At 35.6% G+C, this 16,542-nt stretch overlaps 2 protein-coding genes across 3 annotated transcripts in view; both read left to right on the forward strand.

Moving 5' to 3' along the window:
- LOC6033023 overlaps positions 1-4,787 on the forward strand; it is a 115,432-nt gene extending 110,645 nt beyond the window's left edge. Inside the window, exon 4 of the mRNA XM_038259583.1 lies at positions 4,755-4,787. Coding sequence (XP_038115511.1) covers positions 4,755-4,772 — 18 coding nt within the window. The 3' untranslated portion in view covers positions 4,773-4,787. The remainder of the gene's footprint in view (positions 1-4,754) is intronic.
- The window catches only part of LOC6033022 (inositol-trisphosphate 3-kinase A), a 48,651-nt gene that overhangs the window by 2,703 nt on the left and 29,406 nt on the right, over positions 1-16,542 (forward strand). The window contains exon 1 of one of the 2 annotated variants that reach the window (XM_038259580.1): positions 8,617-9,168. The exons of the other annotated variant lie outside the window; for it this stretch is intronic. The gene's annotated coding sequence lies outside the window, so the exon portion shown is untranslated. Of the gene's footprint in view, positions 1-8,616; positions 9,169-16,542 lie in introns of those variants that run through there. 2 annotated transcript variants of the gene reach the window in all.

Consider the following 16,542-nt stretch of genomic DNA (forward strand, 5'->3'; position numbering starts at 1 on the left):
AACTCGGCAGCAAACTATTCTATGCCTTAAAAGCTGCTGTTTTTTGTCTTTTTAAACATATATAGAAAAAAAATAATAATGGATTTTGAGAAATTGAGCTTTTGTTCAACATAAGTTAGTCAAAAAATCGCATTTTTTCGCGTAACATCAAAACCCATAAAAAATCCTTTAAAAGATACAAATTTTCAAATATCTACGCATCATCGTTGTATGGACAGTAGCGTGACAATAAAAAAATCAACATCATGGATACCTCGTGATTCGATTCCTTAGGCAAAACTAAATAGCTGTGAAAATTTTAAGCGAAATCGGTTAAGGGTTGTGGGTCGCTTTTTATCGTTGAGGTTGGTGAAAAAAAAACTTTTCATACAAAAACGTTTTCTTAAAATCGTTAATAACTCGTCAAGGTTAACTCGGATCGTTTTGTGGTCTTCGACAAAGTTGTTTACCGTAATATTGTACATAAGAATCTCACACATGAGCAGTTCTCTAGGATTTCGGTCATTCGATTTTTTTTTGTATTTTTTAATCCGACTGAAACTTTTTTGGTGCCTTCGGTATGCCTAAAGAAGCCATTTTGCATCATTAGTTTGTCCATAAAATTTTCCATACAAATTTGGCAGCTGTCACTCCAAAAATGATGTATGAAAATTCAAAAATCTGTATCTTTTGAAGGAATTTTTTCATCGATTTGGTGTCTTCGGCAAAGTTGTAGGTATGGATACGGACTACACTGGAAAGAAATGATACACGGTAAAAAAATTGATGATTTTTTCAGCCATGCCAGATATACAGATAAATCTGTATTTTACAGATTTTTCGATCCCAAAAATCACAAAATTCTGTATTTACACATTTTTCTTACAATGATTATATTTAAAAATTTCAACAATTTAGTTATCAAAAAGCTTAAATCAGATCAGTATGGGTGAAACAATGACATAAAATGGCTTCTTTGGTCATAGGGAAGGCTCCTTAAAATTTTGAGCAAAATAAAATAAAACAAAAAAATATAAATGCACTAAATCGGTCAATTTCACAAGAAAATGCTTATTTTTTGAAAAAAAAAAAAAAAAAAAATGTATCGGATAACCATGCTTTTGCAAACTTTGGTTTGGTTTGCAATAAAATTATTAGAGTTTCCCAAAAAATCTTATTGATACATTAAGTAACAAACAGATCGTACATGTTATTCGATAAAAATCGTCACCAATCACTGTGCGAACCTGATTCATTAAGCATAAGCATAAGCATAAGCATAGGTGCCCACCCGCAGTTGCTACTCCGTTATTGACCAGGACCTCCAGAAGTTACATCCACGAGCCGTGGAAGATAAGTGGGTGCTATCTTTCCTCGCTTCGCAACTTCTCAAAGGCCCCTATCATGCTGATCAATACCGGCGCCGGCCACGACCAGTGGTAGGGTCACGGGGAAGTGGATGGGAATGTTAGTCCGATACTTGAGTGATAGAGACCGCCCAATCGACTGCTTCTCCGACAAAGTATCACATGAGTTTTGAGGGGGTTAGTAGATGGGTATGAGGTCAGGATTCACGATTGGCAGTGATGTGACCATGAGCATTTTGTTTATCGGTTGAAATTTTAAATCTTAGGCAGCCGGCTGCGGAAAGATAAATAATTGATTATTTAAAAAGTTTGTTTTAATCGAACGCGTGCCAACCGAGCGGTAGCGCTATGGGCTGGACTTATCAGTATATTTTTACTGTTGGTACAATTAAGATAACGCGAGCAAATGTCAAAAATAGCAGATGAGTTAATACTAAAGATGCCAGTTGGAATAAATTATTACGATCAACGAATATAAACGAAAAGAAAACAGGACACCACGTAACCGATTGTAATGAAATTAAAACAATAACTTAAACGAACTTAACTGGCGGCGTGCCTTCCTATCAACGATGATAAAAGAAGGACTTATAAATTTAAAATATAACCGCGAAGTCTCGCTACTCACAATCGAATCCGAAAGATAGCTATCTAGAATTTTAAATATAGTATTAATTCGACCGCGATCCTCCAGAAATTCTTCGTCGGCGTGCCTTCCGATCAACGGTGATGTAAGAAGGGCTTTATTCATTAAAATGATTTTATATCATAAGCCTTAAAACATATTCGTCGGCGTGCCTTCCGATCATCGATGATATAGAAAGGACTTAATCCAGCAAAACGACTTGCTTGTCTCGAAAAAAAAGAATTCGGATCGTTTCTATCGAAAACTATGTAAAGAGAACAAAAAAACTCATTGGCCAACGAACGCGCGAACTAAAAATAAAGAAAAAAAGAAGAAGAAGAAGACCAATCACCCCATGCACACAAACAGCGACACAAAAGAGATGAAAACAACACGAATCAGAAGAAATCCAATCACCCCATGTACACAAATAGCGACACAAAAGAGATGGAAAATAACACGAAAAAACAGGACTGCGCGTCCACACAGGCACCGCACTAACGTCATGATTTGAAATCCGGACACTTAGTAGCATATCATTACACCCAAGCACACAAACAGCGGCACAACAGAAATGAAAATGAGCATGCAAAAACAAGACAGCGCGTCCTCGTGAGCAGCGCACTTATCAATCACTGTGCGAACCTGATTCATTAGTGGCGAAACATTCCGTCACGATTCACCTGCTGTTTGCTCATAGCTGTACTTGTACATTTCACAAATAGGGTGTCACACCTTATTTTTGGTCGGACTAAGATTATTTTTTTTTTATACGAAGAACATTAACTTTAAAGTATATGGTAAATTTATTTCGAAAATGTTTCTATTAAATTAGATTTTTTAATGTAGTTTTGGAAAATGGTTACAATTTGTGTCAAAAATCCAGCATCGCAGTGTGACTTTAAACCTTGAGAACGGGGGAGGCGATCCAAAACGTATCGATCGAAGGAGGCTGGTCAGTTGGGGTCCCTAATTGAGCGGTAAAAATGCACCCATGGCCTGCTGACGACTGGTGACCAATTGCGCCACAATGAGGTCCCAAACTGGGGACAAAAAATGAGGTGCAAAATCGCGGTGACCTGCATTGGTTCGTTGGTTCGATTTAGAAATGTTAATTATGGACTCTTTTTTGTCTTGAGATCCTTAAATGAAAGAGGGGTCCTTAATGGGGAAGGGGACCTCGGCGATCGTGACTTGAAACGACGATGAAGAACAACAAAAAATATTGATTCAATTTTTCAGCACAAAGATTGCCAGGTGCAAATGGAAAGTGACGGTAATGATAGGGTCGAATCGATCGATCTGGAGCTGGCTCGTTATTTATTGATTTTTGTGCCCAGTTGGGACCTTAATGAGGTGATTTGTGACCATTTTGGAAGCTGGTGGGCGCGCAATCGACAACTGTCGTGACGAATTTGGCATGATTACCAGGAGAGTGATTGCTTGATTTTTGCGGGGTTGAATTATGCAATCTTGTGGGAAGGCTTCTGAAGTTTTGAAATATTAATCAAAACTTTTTGATTTTGTCAACAATCTCCGCATATAAATCAACACCATAAAAAATATAGCTACAACTTTTTTTCTAACCTTTCTCCTCACTTCCTACCCAACTCTCCTCGGACGAATGCGCACATCAATCTGGTTTTCCGGCCAGGCTGTTTCGGATCGTGCGTCATTCCGCAGCATTTTTGCCTTATTTCGGGGGGTTGCCAGGTGAATTTAATTCTTCTCACACGTACGCTCCGCAAACTGGACCGGAGAAAATTTTCTTAGAGGTTGTTCACTTTGGCTTTAAAATGAAGGCTAGTCGCAATGACGTCAATGTACTTTTTTTTGCAGAAATCCGCGCGGAAATAGTGCATTTTGATTGGCCAATAAGATATTTAGAAATGTTGAAGAATCTAACCAAATACACCAAATCTTTTAATTACACACTTCAAAAAAATCATGTAATATTCTGTTTATTTGATGCACATAACTGGAGCGTCAAATAAAACATAAAATTCTGTCTGATTTGAAAATTACACGACTCAAATCAGACCCGATAAGGTCGTGTAAAATTACATTAAACGTCATTTTGCTGGCAGGGGCATCCTATTGGAATAATATTTTTCTTGTTGGAACGAAAAAACAACAAATTATCGTAAAACCAAACATTTTTATTTCGTTGAAAAAGTTTGATCACACACTTTTTCCATATTTATCATTTTACACTCTATTTTTCCATTTTCACAAAAAAATCACTGTTTTCGTTCACTCAATTCAGTTATCTACAGTTTCTAATCGTTGGACATTCCATTTTACATCAAATATTTGATTACATGAGTTTAGATTACGTTGAAATAAAAATTGCGTTAGGTGTGAAATTAATATTTTTTTAGTGTGTAAAGTTACTAATGACCCTCAAGGCAACAGTCCCGTTAAAACGAAACACCCCCAAAAGTGCGTCAGTTTTGGTAAATTGTTGTCCTTCACCATAAAAAAACCGACAAATCGACTCGATATGACGTAGGTACGAGATTTGTGAACGCATTTTGAACAGCCTTCGATGTGTGTTTTGAAATTGTAATTAATTGTGATTGTGTGTTTGTTGGCTCGCTTCATTCTGCAAACCCCAAACCCCAGCTTGTCTGGTGGTTATACATTGATGCACTACAACGTATAAACGCTGAAGGTATTTCACCGTGGGGGAAATCCAATTGACGTACATTCGTAGGAAATGGATTGACTTGCAAAATTTTTCGTCAAATAATTGGTGTTTTTTTTTCTTTGTTTATTTGCAGGTAAACATCGTGTTCTAGATTTATAACGCGAGCGATTCTGAATCGGTAAGCCTTAAATCGAGTTTTGTTTCAATCTGATATTAACTAAGAGAAATTTGTTTCAACAATTTGTTTAAAAAATCACATCACATCACAACATCTAGTACTTTGTTATAGAAATCAGGATGAAATCATTTTTTTTTTTCGTTTTTCTCAGCTTGCTGTTTTTTGCATATGGGACATTTATGCGAACATGGGCAGTATATTATTATTGTGTATTAAAAAAACGTTTTATTTGAAAACCTGATTTGTCGCACTTTTAATGAAAAAAGTTGATTTTTTGCCGATTTCGTAATTTTTCGGTTTTTGCGCGCGGCGCGTCGAAAAACACGGATTTTATTTTCAAAAGATCATATCTCGGAATCCTGCTAATAGACTCCTCCCATTTTTTAGTCTGATATTTAAAAATGTCCGGGGAATCCGATAAAACGTCCTTTTAATATATTAGGCTAGATTTTTGAAACTTTTTACTACTTTTCTTTGAAAGACCAACTTATCACCTTTCATTTGCGTATGAGCAATTTCAGCCCAAACACGTTTTTTTAGGTACTTTTTTCTCGAACCTCTCTCCGATTTCAATGAAACTTTGTAGACATGTTATCCTACACTTATATAAGCAATTTTTATGTACATGAAGCCACTCGAGAATGACATTTGAGAAGGGCGTAAGTGTTTTGAATATTTTTGTATTTCGTAATTTAAATATTGCTGCATCTTGATTTTTTGATGGTTTTTGGCAATTTCTATATGACAGACTTCATTTTTCATTCTCAAAAATATGTTTACCGAAAAGCTCTTCCAATTTCCCATAAGTTTGTCTTTGACCACATTTTAATTGGATTTATGGGCTTACAGATATAAGCTTATTCACTATACAGGTTACTATACTACACTGAAAAAAATATTATGTTTTCAGTTATGAGCAATGTAACTAGCTTATATCTGTATATTTTTAGTTTTTTAGGTGAATTGTTCCATCCTGCATTTTTTTCGTGAGCCTTTTTGTAACATCTTAGGCTATTTTCACAAAAAATTTGAACGAAAAAAAATCCTGGGCTAACCTTCAAATTTGACTTTTAAACTTAAAAATAAAAAAATCGCATGAAAGTGGCGTGCTTTTTTCTTTCAGTGTATTTTTTTCCGGAAAGCCCGTCAAATTTCCTACAAGTTTGTCTTTGACTACTTTTTGATACGATGCAACGGCTTCAAAATACAAACGTATTTAAAACAATTACGCCCTTCTCAAATGTCATTCTCGAGTGTAACTGGCGCCATATACACAAAAATGGCTTATATAAGCGTAGGATAACATGTCTACAATGTTTCATTGAAATCGGAGAGGGTCGGGTGCAACCGATTCCCTATTTGACATGGAATTGCTCGTATAAGACAATTTAATTCGGTTGAAATGGCGAGGAGTTATGATTTTTCGAAAAAAGTGGTTTTTGCGAAAATCGACGAAAATGGCCATTTTTCAGACCACCCTAACACGGCGTAGGTCACCCTAATGGCCAAACAAAAAACTATGGGTCTGATTATTTCGGCTAGTGAACCCCCAGAAAAAAATTGATCCCGATCCGAGCACTTTTGTTTTTTTTTTCATCTTGTTTTCGTGGGGAATTGCCGAATTTATGACTTTGTTTCTATCACAAAATGCGAATCTTTTAATTTTTGATTTTTTTTTTGCATTTGGGAATTGAAAAAGGCAATTTGTGCGCTACGGGTTAGAATGGTGCTCTGTCACCAAAGATATGAATTATTAAAAGAACATAAAAAGATGCTAAATCAAATTTTCTATCGAAAATCAGTGAACTTTTATTTTAAATTTGGTGAAAAATAAGTTTTCTCAGTGCTTTTTATTAGAACTCGTTTTCAACTGGCGATATCTAGGAAACTATTGGTTAGATTTTCAATGTTAGAAAATGAAACTTTTATGAAATTTTCTGTGTCAAATTTTGATTTTTTTTTAATCAAGAGCAAATTTTCAAAAAGGCTAAAAATACTTATTTAAGACATTCACGAATATTGGGCAGTGAGAGTTAAACCTTTTATTTGAAATGGCAAAAAATTTGTCAGGAGGTTCAATGGCACAAATTATTAGACTTTTTTTTTATTCGATATAAGGGTGACTCTTGCCAAGTAGGAGCGGCTCCAGAAATTAAAATGAGAATAAAAACGCCAGAAAACTCTTTCTTTAATGATAACTCGCCGTTGATTCCACCGAATTTAGCTCTCTTCAACGCAAATGAAAGGTTATTAGTTGGGAATTGGGATATCAAGGAAACATAGTTTTATTTAAACTTAAAAAATCTGTATCTTTGAAGGCTTTATTTTATCGATTTCAAATAAGAACTTGTACGAAAAAAATGATACACGAATTTTTTTGATGATTTTAAAAATTGCTTGCTGTTACCAAAAACACACTTTTGTTTTTTTTGTTATGTTTTAGCGGACATTTAGCCGTTTTTCAGAAAATTTAAAAAAAGAGCATAAATCTTTTAACCATGATATTTAGAAAAGTCATGATTTCCAAAACAAAACTAAAACCAGGTAATTTATAGTAGTTTATGCAACAAGTTGCCAAAAGATGATTCTTTCAGCACGAGTCGACTGATAAAATCAAAACAATATCAAAAAGAATAACTTTTCAACGCAAGTGCTGAAAAGTAGAAATTTTTAGCAAGTATCACTTTTTGAACTTTTTATTTTAGTAGAGAAAAGTGGGCCTTTTGACAGGAAAAGTTATAAGTTTCACAACGGAATTGCAAAAAAGAAATATTTCGAAATTAAATGAACATGAATATTTTTTTTTTGAAACAACTTTAAACACTTTCTTCTGTCATTTTGAAATATTGGGCCTGATTTCATTTTTAAACATTGAAAATCAGACTATTAGTTCCCGAGATACGGTGATCAAAGACGAGGGCTAATTGGTCAACACGGAGAAAATTTAATATTTCGTGATTTTTTTTATCTTTCTATGGCCGTATCTCAGCAACCACAGACCGTATCAACAAAAAAAAGCGAAATACAAGTAATTTTAGGCTGGTAAAATTTTTATTAAAGCCTTCTCCTTTCACAACGGCCCGAAAATCAGGGGGCAAAAAAAACAGAAAAGTTTCTATTTTCAAATAAATTTAAAATGCATTCTTCTGCGTTTTGAATCATGTTTAGCAAGCTTGGGTTAGTTAAAAATGTTTTAAATTTTGCTGCATTTTCAAAAATGTTTTTTTTTAATCGCACAAAAAATAAAAATTATATTTATTGAAAACTAATCATTAGGGTTTTCATCGAAATGGTAAGGTTCCGGCTTGTAATTTAAATTTTTATTTTTTTTTTTAGCTTTTTTGGGCATGCACCCACAAATTTGGAAAAGACTAATTTTGTAGAGAATTCCTGATTTTAATGCCTCGTTGCGCAATTAAATCTTGACGATGTTGCTAACCCTTTCTTACGACGTCATCAAATTTCAAACTAACAACAAATCTCAGAAATCCCCACGAGACGATCGCGCACGTTTTCTGTCGTCGCAAATGTGTTTATGTGTGTGCATCAGCAAAACATTCGCTGATGATGACGCGACGCGGCTTTCGTCATCATCTTCTCTCGAGCAGTCATCATCATCATCATCATCATCAGCTGGAGTCCAAAAGCGTAAAACCTGAACCTGGGAACCTGCCGGCATTCGCGCAAATCTTCTCCACACACAGCATCACCGACCAATTCGGGCGCGATCTCACAACTACCGCTGAACGTTGCTTTCGCGAAACCAGCCTACTTGGTCGCGATCGCGCGCCGCCGAAGCCACGCTCGAGCAGTCGCGATTCTGCGGTTCGCGCGAACGATCGTCATCGTCGGCGCAGCCTGCTACGCGTCGCCTTGGTTGTGTTTGTGAGGCGTCATTATCACACCGAACTAGTGCATATTGCCCGTGGCTACTTAGTCCGGTGCTCGATTTGTTGTGTTTAGTCTAATCGCAACCGTTGAACGCAGCGAACGTGGCTCTCGCTGGAGAATACCCTTTTAAGTAGAGCAAACTTTTGCACAAATACAGCCTTAAACGGGGGTTAGCTTTAGCAGAAGAGCAGAGGAAGATCAAAAGCAAAAAAAGTTGATTAATTATCAAAAAAAAAAGTGTGTTTCTTTTGCGACGACACGACGACTTTCACCGAACTTTGCACACACAGTGGTTGCTGCGATGTCGCGATCTTCGTGCAAAAACGAAAAAAAAACTGTCTTAAGGTGGAAGCAGAATCGTAAAAGTGCGTGCGTGTGCGTTTCGCCTTAACCTGTTGCGTCGTCGCGTACGAAAACAATAGTTTCGCAGTGTGTGAGAGGAATTGTGATTTTTTGTGCCAAAAGGGGAGAACAAAACGTAAGGGATCAACAATACTACAAAATAGCACTGGTGGTGATGATGCAGGGAGAGCGGTTTGTGACGTCAACGAAAAAAAGCACAACATTTGCTGAAAAAATAATAATAATATGCAGCGTGCGCAGCAAACCCACTAAAGCAAAAATGTAAATTTGATTGCGAAAGTGGTTGTGCCAGGTTTTCAGCAAATTAGCTCGACTCTAGTGTGCGAACTTAAAAACGAAAAAAAAAACAACAAATTAGCATGTATTCGCTAGTTGCACACTACCTGTCGCACAAATACATACGTAAGGGAGGAAAGATGTGCTCTGCTTTTCGGTTGAACTAATCATTTGTTTGTTTGTTGTTGTTTTTATCTGTCGCTTATCTGTGGGGTTGAGAGAATGTCGCGCACACTGTTGCATTTTGGAGATATTTGGGTTTGTGTGTGGTTTCGTAATGAATACACACCGGCCTACTAATTGCTAGTGTTGCCCCTTTAGTGAGGGGGTTTAGGGCTGTGTTTACTCAGCAAATTGGTCAATTAAGCTGTTCTGATGAGGGCGATTACCTGCGCTCAAGTCAGTTGAAAAATGTCGTTTTGAAAATGTTTTAATGGTGCAGTGGCGTTGTGATATTTTTTTTTCCAAAGAATATGAAATGCTTGTCGGGTTGATTTTTATGAGTTAAACCTTCTACAACCAAACCCCGTTTATAAAAAATTGCCAAAAAAAGATTTTTTAATCAATTTTGAATCACTGAATTGCTTGAATTGAATCGATTTTACTTTTTTCTAATTAATATATAATATATTATGTCAAGGTTTGTTTGCAATAATTTTTGTTTGGTCCAGATTATGTGATTATGTCCCAAACTGAGCGTACCCCGTTTTGTGGGCCCAGTAGGCCTAAGATGGCGGCCTTCTATATTATCTAGCCAAACTTTTGAAAATGGTGAATAGTTTAAATAAATATAGATTTTGCCTTGTTTTGGTTAAAAACCACAAAATAAGCATTCTGGAATCATTTTCTTTAAGAACTTGTTTAGAGATACGCCACGTTCAAATATTAGTCTATAACAATTGAAGTGAGCGTGTCGCAAAAGTCGTCACGAAAAAAAAGTTTTCTATACAAATTTTGAGTTGCGTATTTGTTGGACGGACTTCGACGAGGCCCTCTTGCCATCTGTCGGTGAATACGCGCAACTCACGAAAACTGTCATCTTAGGGTCCGGTTGTTATGTCCAGATTTGTTATGAGTAATTTCCCAAAAGGTCCTGATGAGGCTTGGTGATTTTTCATGATAAAAAATTGCAATTTTAACAGGGTCCGTATTCCAAAAAACAAATTTCCACGAAAATTTCTCGGATCGTTATAATTTGTTAAAATAATTTTGAAAATTTTAGTTAATTTAACAGAAAATATCCAGAAAGAAATTTTTGAATCAAATCTTGCCACTTTCCACGGGGTCCATCAAATCATCAAATAATGTGAAAATTTCACTGGACTTAAATGTTGTAAAATGGCCCGTTTTTTTTAAAAGAAAATAGAATTTAATTCAATAAGTTTGCTAAGAAAAGCTGATAAAATACTATCGATGCCCCAAACAGTGATATCTGATTTCGCATTCACTGTATCGCTATTCCAATAGAATTTTCAGTTCCTTCTATTAGATTACTTCCATTATTGAATTCTATATCCTGATTGCTTCCTTCACCCTTGTTCCCTGAAATATCGACCTAAAAAAGTCGACTGTTTGAACTATATATTACTTTTACAAAAATGTTTGCTGTTCACTTATCACAATAAACTTTAACAGTCATTTTTAAAAAAAAAGTTTCTACTGAAAAACTTTAAAATCATAAAATAAAAATAGATATTGAACATGTACAACTTAACCAAACAAAGGCCAAAATTCAAAGAAATTTTAATTATAATTGATAGAAGCATAACTCCAATCTTCCTCACTGTAAGATTTAATCATGGCATTTTGAGATAAATTCATGAATTAGATTTATAATTCGTGATGTTTACCGCTTATGTTTACATATCAAATTTTTGTAATTGTCTGCTTTACAACTTTGAAGAACATTGTTATACTCTAAAAAATAATCCTGCAAAGTAAGAAAAAACACGAAATATTAAAATGAAAAAATTTGTTCTTAATGAAAAATGACCCTTCTGGGTCAATGTAGATTCGAAAAGTACATTAAATTTCCCATAAAATGACATGTTCCATTTTTTTACAGTTGAGTGACGGAAAATGGCAGAGTTTTAAAAACTTTTTAATTGTTTTTTCGATGAAAAATACGTTTTTTTTTTCTTTGGAATTTTGAGTACGCCATCAAATCGGGCGTCTAATTTTACATACATAGTTTCAGGCTGCAAATTATTGAAAAACACCTCTTTTTTCGCATGCTCGAAAATGGAAGGGGTCGTACCACCCCTCCGTCACGAGATATCAAAAAACGGACCTCGGATTCGAGATCAGGGACAAAAGTTACCCCTCAGGACAAAGTTTGACGAAAATCGAAGAGAGGTCGGGGCAACTGCTGTGTGAGTTGGCGGAGAATTACCCATTTATGAATATATTTTAACAAACAACGTAAAAAAATATGGAGAAACACTTTTTCACAAATTCATAATTTAAACTTCCGCAACAGCATTAAAATTGAGAAAATTTAGAAAACATCACTAAAAATCTATCAAATCATCAAAAACTTTTGTATAGTAATTTCTTGCTCCTACATTGCCTTTTCAAAACTATTCTCAAATGCAAAAATCACGTATGAAAATGTTGAAGAAAAACCGACTGGAGCGTGCAAACATTCGCGAGCGAACACGACTCTCTAGCTGCGAGTGTCTTGGTGAATCGCTTCGCGGCGCTCTGCCGGCCTACACCTCCATAGTTTGCCGTAAATTTATATTTGATATAAGGTGGAAATTGCTGTCAAATGTTTCTTTGATGTTGTGTTATCAACAAAATTGTTGAACATTTTTGTTAACATTGATTTAAAACAGTTTCATAACTGACCAAAGCTAAGCCGATAAGTCTGCTTTGAGCGAGAAAGCGCAATCAGCCTCTCTGAGCCATTCGCTGTACTACGCGAGTGAAGTGAGAGCGAGAGAGAGAGCAAAGAGAGATTGATCAGTAGCGGTAGGAAACGGTCAGAGCAGTTTTTCGTCGCGCACGATTTTTGATCACGAGTGAATGAGTCTTTTTGGAGCAATCATGATTACATGATACCTGTAATCGTGGATACGTGTTTTCCATTTATAACTCTTTTATCCTTCATGTTTGAATGTTTCTTTTTATGTACCAACCACACATTAGCCACAACCATAAATATTTAACAAAAAACTAAAACAAAATATTAGCCTTATGTAGGGTTTTCCATAAATAGTCAAGCTTTAGAAAATTAAAAATGCAACAGCCAATAAAAAATCTCACCGTATTTTTTTTTATTTATTTTTATTTTGTTTCATATTTCTGTAAAAAAAAATATAAGGCAAAAAAAGCGTTGTTGGTGTGCGATAAACATTGCACGTATTGAAGTTTTTAAGTGTATCAAAAACTTGATCAAATGGGGTTCTCAGCAAAAAATAAAAATAAAATAAAGACGATTTTTGGATATTTATACAGTGAGCATGTTGACAACAAGATGTCCAGTCAGTTTCTAATAAATGAACCTTTTTCAATAAATCTCAATACTACTACAAAAACGAACAAATTGGGACTTCCCTCTTATTCCTTAAAATGAATGAGTAGACGTGATGAAGCCATTGTCTACTACTGTCACTGTCTTTTAAACACTGATAGGCAGCCTATTTATATTTAAAATTGACTTCTCGTAACTGTCACACGTGGCCGTCAGCCTGCTTCCAACCTGATCGCCGCTCAGTCTGATCAACACCCCCCAGATCAGTAACAATCCTTGTGCAATAATCACCCAAGCTAGATTCTGTAATCTGCGCCATCCGATCGTGGCAGGCCACGTGTGTGTGCGCGGTTGTCACCGCGAGGTCAATTAGCCGAGGTTATCTCCTCGCTCTCCCTCTTCCCCTGAAAAGCAAGATCCGGTGGCCGGTTGCTGCGATTCGCACCTGTAATTAAACGGTCGCTACGGCAACAAAACAAAACTGGAGAATCTTATCAGCAATAGAGTCTCACCCACGACAACGACGGCCGCCTCGGCAACCAGGTTCAAGACCTGTTCCGAGTCCGAATGCGGTGACCACCTCGAAGCGGGTCTTGCCAAATAAGCCTTTATGTGCCGTCATAAATCTTACCTGCCGCGTCCTCCGAATCGGATGCCAATATGTTTTTACCGTAGAGCCTCGTTAGTTTGACAATTTCAGTCATCTAGACTATGACTCTTCAGTTTGACTTTGCAACGATCGAAAAATCGAGTTCGCACTGTAAATCGCCGCAGATTGTCAATGTTCCGACTTTGGTGCGGCGGCCATCGGGGTGCGGTGATGCGCGGTGGTCCGCCCCAAAACGGGAAACTTGCCAACAAGTGTTTGTTCACGCGGTCGTCGGCTCTACCCGTGGTGGCAAATTACCTTCGTCGTTTCGCAAAACAAAACCATCCAACCGAACCCTTTAGCCGTGCTGATTAATAGGGTTTTCCGAGCGAGCTTTCGCTTGAGGTCGACGTCGTCGTCGTCGTCGTGGGGTGGACGTTTTATGACATATCAATCATGGTTTGGTGCATTTTTCAAGAAAAGATTGAGGATAATGAGGGAGAAATAAAGCAAGAAAATGGCGGAGAAAATATGGCTGCTCTGGGTTGTTTTAATTATTCGTGTATTTTAATTGGGGGGCTACTTTGTGTCTCATCAGTGGTTGTTTGACATTTTATGGGTAAATTTATGCGATCAGTGCTGTGATTGCATATACGGTGTGTGAGAAAATTGTTTATAATTTATTGGAAGACGACAATGTCAAAAATGACATTATTTTTTTTTTCAAAATAATGAGCAGGACTAATGCATGTTTAAAAGCGCAATCTTAATTGCATTTCTGAAATACAAATCATAAATATTTTTAGAGTTATTTAAAGTGTTAAGTGAACAGAAATTGCTCATTTTTGCCCTTTGACCTTTGTCCAGAATAATGATATGTTTTATTAAATAATAAAAACTGTCAAAATAATTTTCACAATTGTCGTACAATTGTCTTATTTTGGACGATAGAATGGAGTTTTTCATAAAATTATTATTTTAACATTTTTTTTTATTTTAATATGTTTTTTTTTTTAAATTAAAGTGTTTGTCCATCGGATCTACTCGAGATCGAAGGAAAGGGCAAAAAATTAAAATCCGATTTTCATATATTTTTTTTAAACAAAGGTATCACAAAATGTGATAAATGTGACAAAACATTGTCAAAGTTTAGCTGCTGTATTTTTAAATATCAATAAATTTATGAAAATATCGGTTTTTCTAAAGTGTTGTGTAAATTTTATGTAAGGCTCAAAAACGTCTATAAATGTATTATACTTTTTTGCGAGTACTTAAAATGTTAGCAAAACTTCTTATTTTTGAAAATATACTAAACTTTTTTTTATATACAGCAATTCCCCACGAAAACAGCATGATTCGAAAAAAAGTTCTCCGTTCGGGCTCAAAAATTTTCTGGAAGTTACTTGGCCGAAATAATTAGACCCGTATTTTTTTGTTTGGCCATTAGGGTGACATACGCCGGGTTAGGGTGGTCCGAAAAATGGCAATTTTTGTGATTTTTCGCAAAAAACACATTTTTCAAAAAATCATAACTCCGCGCCATTTCATACGATTTTAGCTGTCTTAGACGAAAAAGAAAGGTGATTAGTTTGGCTATTTGAGAAAAATAGTGAGAAGTTTCAAAAATCTAGCTTAACATTCGTATGAATACTTAAAATGCTTTTTTGAGGTCTCGGGACCAAAGAGCCTATGTCTGAAAATATTTTTATTTTATAAATGGTGAAGTTATGTTTTCGATACTCTGAGATACGATTTTTTGAAAATAAAAACTGGGTTTATCGACGCGCCACGCGCAAAAATGGAAAAACGACGAAAACGGCAAAAAATCGACTTTTTTCACTAAAACTGCGATAACTTGAACATTCCAACGATGACCTATACATGTTAGGGTACCTGGGGCTATTGAAATACGCAACTTTTGGTACCCTAACATGTATAGGTCATCGCTGAAATTTTCAAGTTATCGCAGTTTTAGTGAAAAAAGTCGTTTTTTCCGTTTTTGTCAATTTTCCATTTTTGCGCGTGGCGCGTTGAAAAACCCAGTTTTTATTTTCAAAAAATCGTATCTCAGAGTATCGAAAACATAACTTCACCATTTTTTGATATGTTATGTAAAATTTTCCGAGGAATCTGATAAAAATATTTTCAGACATAGGCTCTCCCGAGACCTTCAAAACAGCATTTTAAGTTTTCATACGACCTTTTCAAATGTTAAGCTAGATTTTTGAAACTTCTTACTATTTTTCTCAAATAGCCAAACTAATCATCTTTCTTTTGCGTCTAAAACAGCTAAAATCGGATGAAATGTCGCGGAGATATGATTTTTTGAAAAAAGTGGTTTTTGCGAAAATCGACGAAAATTGCCATTTTTCGGACCACCCTAACGCGGCGTATGTCACCCTAATGGCCAAACAAAAAAAAAAATACGGGTCTAATTATTTCGGCCAAGGAACTCCCAGAAAAATTTTGAGCTCGAACGACGAACTTTTTTTTCGAACCATGCTGTTTTCGTGGGGAATTGCTGTATATGAGTGTAAAATGATAGGATATTTACAATAAAAATTGAAAACTATGAAACGAGAGTACTCAAATTTTCATAAAACAACGTATTTTCGAAAAAATACTTTATTTTGCTTTGCAAATTTAGGGTATCGAATGATCAGGATTTTTTTATACATTTCTATAGTAATGTTATTTTGAAATACTATTTTTTTTTATAAAACAACTGACAGTCCAGATTCGATTATCCAATGGTTTGTTTGAGACTTCAGATAAAAAATGTTTTTTTTTTTTATTTTCTTTCTTTAAACATCAAATTTGGGATCTGCGACCCTATTTTAGACAAATATTATTATACGTATTAAATTTTCATGAATCTTTTCCACGTGGTTTATGGATGGCGCCTTAAACAATACTAACCTGTCCAGCAATGCATACTTGTCCCACGTGCAAGTTTCAAAAAAATTAAAGGTTAATCACATTTTTAATTTTTATACCATCTAAGTGTCCATAAATGTTAACTGGATAACACCAACCATAATTTTAGCAAATTGCAAGTATTGGGACTTTTTTGCGATTATTTTATACCTATCAAACGATGTGACCTCCCGGGAAGACGGTAATAACAAAATTTATGCCATTTCAATAAC

This window comes from Culex quinquefasciatus, chromosome 3 (assembly GCF_015732765.1).
Source record: "Culex quinquefasciatus strain JHB chromosome 3, VPISU_Cqui_1.0_pri_paternal, whole genome shotgun sequence".
NCBI lineage: Eukaryota > Metazoa > Arthropoda > Insecta > Diptera > Culicidae > Culex > Culex quinquefasciatus.